Source organism: Corylus avellana, chromosome ca8 (assembly GCF_901000735.1).
Source record: "Corylus avellana chromosome ca8, CavTom2PMs-1.0".
In the NCBI taxonomy this organism is placed as follows: Eukaryota; Viridiplantae; Streptophyta; class Magnoliopsida; order Fagales; family Betulaceae; genus Corylus; species Corylus avellana.
In genome coordinates, this window is record NC_081548.1 from 25,110,504 (window position 1) to 25,117,544 (window position 7,041).

Genomic DNA, 7,041 nt, shown 5'->3' on the forward strand with positions numbered 1-7,041 from the left:
GAGTTCGTCAAGGCGCTGGTTGCTCTAGCGGCTCTAGCCCCAATTCAAAAGAGCCAGGTCTACTCATCAACTGGTGGTCAACAAACGAAGCACCTCCGGGGAAGGAAACACCATTCCTGGTTTGGTTGGGGCAAAGGAGAAATAGGAGACGAAAAGACGAGGCAGGAGACAAGAATCAATGGATGTAGAGGCAGTTGTCTCTGTGGTGATACAGAAACTCACAGACCTGCTCATTCAAGAATCAATCATCTTCAACAAGGCGACTGATGAGGTAGAGCTGATCAGAATAAGCCTGAGACAGATGCAAAACTTCTTAAGAGATGCAGAAGATAAAAAGGAACGCGATGATGATGTTAAGAAGTGGGTGAAAGAATTTCTTGCTGTTGTTTACAAGGTGGAGGATGCAATTGAAACATTTGTCCTCTGGAGAATGCATATAAGGAGAATAGGCTTCAGTAGGAGGCACTTTTTCATTCACAAGAAGTTGAAGGCTGGTACAGACCTTCGTAATGAGATGAAGGAGGTCAAGAAGAAGATCAAGGAGCTTGACGATAAGTGGAAGCAGAGCGTTCAGAAATCACACCATGGTGATCCCCCCAGCCCCAGGAATGAGGAATCTTCAAATGTGGGCCCATCAAGCTATCAAGCTGAAGGGCTAACACAGAATCAGCAAGCCAGTTCTAGCTATTCTGTGGATGAAGAATCAGGCATTATTGGCTTCAAAGAGGTTGAAAGAAAGCTGATGAGCAGGCTAACTGACACTTTCGACCGACGCCGGGACGTCATCTCAATTGTAGGCGCAGTTGGCTCCGGCAAGACTACCCTTGCAAGGGGAATATATAACAGTAGTAAGATTAAAGGTCATTTTGACTGCCGCGCATGGGTTTCTGCCTCTGGGAACCTTACAGATGTCCTCCGAAGCATTCTGGAGCAGACTGGGAATTCAACGGTTGATAAGGAATCTAACCACCGAGAAGAATTGGTAAAGAAGCTCCGTGAGAATTTGAAGAAGAAACGGTACCTGGTGGCGTTAGACGATGTGCGGAGACTCGATGTATTGAAGGACCTGCGTGACGCCTTGCCAAAAGAAACTAATTGTAGCAGGGTGCTGTTGACTACTAGCAACGACGACGTCGCTACGCTTGCAAATCCAATGCGATCGCCTTATCAGCTCAAACCGCTAGAAGATGAGGACGCATGGAATTTGTTCCTGAAAAAGGTACGCTTCCAATTACCAGATGATTTTCAGTTCTCTGATTCGAACATATTAAAAAATGCTCATCAAAAAACATTAGCAATATCCGAGCTCAAAAGAAAAGTTATAACAAGTTGCAAGGGCTTACCTCTGGCAATCGTGGTGCTTGGAGGTTTTCTGTCGACCAAAAGTGCGAGCTTCCAAGAATGGTCGAAAGTTCTTGACCACCCAAGTTGGCAGCTTGAGGGAAATGAAGTCCAGGTCTCAAAAATCTTGGCCTTAAGTTACAATGATCTACCCTTCTACTTGAGGCTTTGCCTGCTTTATTTTGGGCGTTTCCCAAAAGGCTACGAAATTTCAATGAGAAAGATACAACGTTCATGGCTTAAAGAAGGGTTTGTAAAGCAGTCACCTGAAAGGGCTCCAGAGGCAGAGGATATGGTAGAAAGATATCTGGGAGAACTTTTAAACCGAGAGATGATTCAAATAACAACACGGAGAAAAGATGGGAGTGACGAAAGATACTGTCTGCGTGGCGAGCTATATGATATCATCTTGCCAAAGGTAAAAGATACTGGCCTTTTCGACATCCACGGAAATGCTTTGGATCTTGGAACAGATGCACTTTCAGGCTATCAAGATAAAGGGCCGACACAGAATCAGCAAAACAATCCTAGCTCCGTTGATGATGAATCAGACGTCATTGGCTTCAGGGACCACAACAGAAGGCTGATGAACAGGCTAACACACACTTCCTACCGACATAATCTGGACGTCATATCAATTGTAGGCGAGGTTGGCTCTGGCAAGACTACCCTTGCAAGGGGAATATATAACAGCAGTGAGATTAAAGGTCATTTTAATCCCTGCGCGTGGGTTTCTGCCTCTCAGAACCTTACAGATGTCTTCCGGAGCATTCTGGAGCAGACTGACAATTCAACGGTTGATAAGGAATCTACCCAAGAAGAATTGGTAAAGAAGCTCCGTGAGAATTTGGAGAACAAACGGTACCTGGTGGTGTTGGATGATGTGCAGACACCAGATTTTCTAACAAACCTGCTTGACGCCTTGCCAGAAGAAAGTAAAGGTTGCAGGGTGCTGTTGACTACTAGCAACGAAGACGTCGCTAGGCTTGAAGATCCATTGCCTTATCAGCTCAAGCCGCTAAAAGATGAGGACGCATGGAATTTGTTCATGAAAAAGGTGCGCTTACCAGATAATGTTGAGTTCTCTTATGTGGAAATAGTGGAGCTAAAAGAAAAAATTATAAATAGATGCAAGGGTTTGCCTCTGGCAATAGTGGTGCTTGGAGGTTCTCTGTCGACCAAAAGTGCGAGCTACCAAGAATGGTCAAAAGTTCTTGACCACCCAAGTTGGCAGCTTGAGGGAAATGAGTCAAATGACGTCCAGTTCTCGAAAATTTTGGCCTTGAGTTACAATGATCTGCCCTTACACTTGAGGCCCTGCCTGCTTTATTTTGGGCTTTTCCCAAAAGAAAAGAAAATTCCTGTGAGAAGGTTATTGCGTTTATGGCTTGCAGAAGGGTTTGTAAAGCAGTCACCTGCGATGACTCCAGAGGATATGGTGGAAAGCTATCTAGAAGAACTTGTAAACCGGAACATGATTCAAATAAAAACACGGAGAAAAGATGGGAGTCCCAAAACTTGCCTTATGCCTGGTGCCCTGCACGATATCTTCTTGTCAAAAGCAGAAGCTATTGGCCTTCTCCACACCCACCGAACTATTTTAGATAATGAAACAGCTGCATCGCCGAAGATTAGTTTTCGCCGGGTTGCTGAGCATGGTGACATCAAAGAGTACCCCCGCAAGAAACCATCATATGGTAAACATTTGCGCTCTTACTTGTCTTTCAACATTCAAACGATAGATATGCCCGCCAAGGAAATAGGGAGCTTTCTCAACGAAGTCATTGATCGTCGAGGATTTGGATTGCTCAGGGTGCTTGATCTAGAGGGTGTATACAAACCCAAATTGCCCGAGAATCTTGGGAAACTATATCACTTAAGGTTCTTGGGTCTAAGATGGACCTTCTTGGATACTCTTCCCCGCTCTGTTGGTAAGCTGCCCTACCTCGAGACCTTGGATGTGAAGCACACCTATATAAGCTCTCTACCCAAATCTATTTGGAAGATGAAACACCTTCGGCATCTGTGTCTGAATGAAATTCGCCTTGATATGTCTGTGCAAAAGCATCACCGTTCTCTTACTCAGCTCCAGACATTATGGGGATTATTTGTGGACAAGAGAAGTCCAGTGAAGAATGGTTTGAATGGGATAATCAATCTAAGGAAACTGGGTCTGACATATCATTTGGACTCCGCTCAAGAATTAAATGAGTGGATTGCAAGACTGGCAAGTCTTCAATCTTTGAGATTAAGATCCAAGGACGGAAGTGGTCGACCTTCAATGCTCGAATTAAAGCCTCTATCAAGCCTTGAGAATCTCACCAACCTTTATTTGCTTGGAAACTTACACAAGATGCCTGAGAGGTATGAATTCCCTCCGAAACTAACAGTTCTTACTTTGTCGATATCAAAGCTGGAAAAAGATCCCATGCCAATCCTAGCGCAGCTGCCAAGTCTTTCTGTCCTGAGGCTATTGGCCAATTCCTACACTGGCAAGGAAATGGAGTGCCCTAGTGAAGGCTTCATTGCACTTCGCATACTGAAGCTTTGGATGCTAGAGAAATTGGAAAAATGGACGGTGGAGGAAGGAGCAATGCAAAACCTCCAAGATTTAGAAATCCGATCTTGTCACGAGCTAAAGGAGCTTCCAAACAAGTTGCTAAATCTAAGCAACATTCAGGAAATAATTTTGACAGACATGCCAGAGGGATTTGCAGACAACGTTCAAGTCGACGAGCACAAGAAAAAAATAATCACCACCAGAAAGTCTCCAGTGTGAAGCAGGTTTCAATCCTTTTTACTAGCGATTGCTTTGCTTTTGTCATATTGATCTCCGTATCTTTTAAATAGTTACTCTTCACTGAAAATGGTTTGCATGCTTTTTGTTTGGTCACTCACCCATCTACTTGCTTTCAGGAGATAAGTGTGACTTATGCTAAAAGCATGGAAGACAACCCGATTCAAGGAGCTGCCACCCGAACGAACACCCTTCCCGTGGTTGTTAAGAGAGCGCTGCTCTACATCATATTAGAAACATTCAGTGATTGTTCAATTTGTTTGACGTGCTTGTACTAGATTTCATTTATATCATAATTGTTATCCAATCGAGTTTTCAAACGAGACTTCACGCATACAACACTTTTTCAAATATAGCCCCCTTATTTTAAAAATCAATTCTCAAAATATTTCAAAACATTAAACAGAAAACAAAGATGGCACTCACAATGACCTACAATATTAAATTTCTTCCAGACTGTTACTTTTTTTTTTTTTCTTGGGTTTCCTCACTGTTATTTGGATGTGATAAGCATGATGCTACAATCTCTTTTCTTCATTGTGATTAAATATATTAATCTGTAAAATTTCGAAATGCTACAAAAACAATGCCTTGAAAGTAATAGACTTTACTATTTTTTTTATACAAGCAAAAGACCACATTAAACATAAATGGCGAGCATGATCATTTCATACCTTAAAAAGCATTTAAATTAGAACCAGTAACTCCCAAGTTTGTCCGATCCCACTGGCTTCGACTTATCATGAAATGCAAGGTCAAATAGCTCCGCTCTAGGGGCATTGGAAGATAGCTACTTTGCTGCTGCTGCTGCTGCTGCTACTGCAGGTAACCAGTTGTTTCACTTAAAAAAAAACCACAAAATCAGGGCAGCAGACTACACAGCAAACTAATGCCTCAGCTTCCAAAAGCTACACAAGCAAGCCAGCAGTGGTGACGCTCATAAACTGGAAATTCAAGTTCCAGAAGCAAATATCTTGGGTGGAGAAGCACATCATCTTCCCAATCTGATGATGTGCAATAAAATCATATTTACATCTAAGGTCCTGTATGCTTTCTCCTTTAACCCATTGCACTAGAAAGAAAGTCTTTCTTCGGTAGTCTTAACTGCAAAATTACAAAAATAAATGTAGCTTCTAGCCAAGTAAAACGTCACATAATCGAGAACTTAAAACATCTATTAATTTGTAACCTTTGATTTTGTAGTCCTCCAGCCTCCCGAGTTCTGCTCTGGGGAGTAAGAGAATTTATCAATGGAATCCAAGATGGTTGCTTTCTCCTTGCCTGAGCTTCTGACCGGCAACAAATTCTACATGCATGCTGAGAAATGTTATTTTTCCTTTTCCAAGTGGATTGAGGCATTTATAGTTCAATTTACTTATGAAAATAAAGTATTTCTTGGATAGAATAGTGAAGTAAATCTTCATCACTATTCTAATAAGGAACCTTTTTTCCCCATCAAACATTCTAGGAACCAGCATCTGGCTATATACTAGTTAGTCATCAGTTACAGGGCAAGACAAAACATCCCCTGAAACAAAAAGAGTTTCTGGAATTTTAAATTCATGGGCGACATCACTTTTATTCAATCCTTTCTATTTCTCTGTTTACCATCATTCACCAGTCAATGATTTCAAAATTTTAATTTCTCCTTATCTGTCTTCCTTAAGTATTTTGAGCATTGTGCCAAATATTAACCCCATATAAGCATTATTATGGAAATGACATAGAAATCATATGATACAAACTTACCTTTTCATTTGAAACCTTTTTCTTTGATGCTTCAAGATTCTTAATTTCCAAATGCTCACGGTAAAACAATATCTGCCCATGATTTTTAGTTAGAAAAATAAATTTCTACTAGGAAGAGTTAACAAATCAAGACAAATGGCATAAAACACAAGTACCATTAATTTGAAGCATCAAACAAGAGAAAGATTCAAGCACAATAAAATGTCGTCTGAGTTTAAGTATAGTGGGATACCTTGTTAAGTAGTTGAACATTTGATGCGTCAGTTGCCACAATCTGCACACCAAGAAAATTGCTGGGGTTACTGCAGAAAGGGCAGAAAATGGTATTGAATACACATCCATCTTCTTCACACCAGATACCCTGTGCCGGAGCACTCTTAATAGTTCTAGTGCAGAGTTCAGGATGAACAGATGACGTTTCAGTCATGACAACTTGTACGCTTGATGTATCCACATCATGTTTCAATTTTTCTTTTAGAAGAGATGCTAAGTGAACTTTTGATGAGGTGGTTAATGAGCACATTACAAATAGATGGTTCTCAGGAAGACCCAATGGGCTTTTGCAGAGTGAACAAGAAATCTGTAATCTTTTATCCATAACAGGAATAGAAGGCACACATGAAGCAACATAGTCATTCTCTGAGCGTGATGGAGAAACATTTGACTTTTTGGATTTCTGCTCTACACAATTAGACTCGAAACCAAATTGAATTCTGCGAGTTGCATCTCTGTTGGCAATTGAGCTTCTCGTTAAACTAGTACAAGCAGGAGATTTAGCACGGGGGACATCAGATTGTTCATCTTGTGTAAGGTCAATAACCAGAGCTCCCATGGACCTTCTCCTTTTTTGAGTATGAGAATTAACACTCAAATTTAAAGATGATTCCATTTCTGGCATGCTGTAGGTGTTCATAGGGATATTCCTTTCAGGAGTAACTGCCACTGCACACTGAGCTCCAGAAAGTGCTTTGTCTGGATTAGGTAAACAAATTGAACTAGGCAATACTTGATCTTGAAACTCAGTAGAAGCATCAATTATGGTTGAACTGGAATTATCATCCTTCGAGAAGGATCCTGGACTAGCTGTAGTATAAGGAGTTTCCTTGACAAGAGATACCTCTGGATCTTCATGGGAGAATGTCTTGGATAAAGTC

General features: G+C 41.3%; 2 protein-coding genes across 2 annotated transcripts in view; one reads left to right on the forward strand and one right to left on the reverse strand.

Moving 5' to 3' along the window:
• LOC132189124 (disease resistance RPP8-like protein 3) overlaps positions 1 to 4,450 on the forward strand; it is a 19,299-nt gene extending 14,849 nt beyond the window's left edge. The window contains exons 2-3 of the mRNA XM_059603656.1: positions 545 to 4,125; positions 4,258 to 4,450. Coding sequence (XP_059459639.1) covers positions 545 to 4,120 — 3,576 coding nt within the window. The 3' untranslated portion in view covers positions 4,121 to 4,125; positions 4,258 to 4,450. The remainder of the gene's footprint in view (positions 1 to 544; positions 4,126 to 4,257) is intronic.
• A 212-nt stretch (positions 4,451 to 4,662) lies between these two features.
• Positions 4,663 to 7,041, reverse strand: part of LOC132189129 (uncharacterized) — a 12,604-nt gene continuing 10,225 nt past the window's right edge. The window contains 4 exon segments of the mRNA XM_059603666.1: positions 4,663 to 5,242; positions 5,328 to 5,444; positions 5,888 to 5,959; positions 6,120 to 7,028. Coding sequence (XP_059459649.1) covers positions 5,198 to 5,242; positions 5,328 to 5,444; positions 5,888 to 5,959; positions 6,120 to 7,028 — 1,143 coding nt within the window. The 3' untranslated portion in view covers positions 4,663 to 5,197.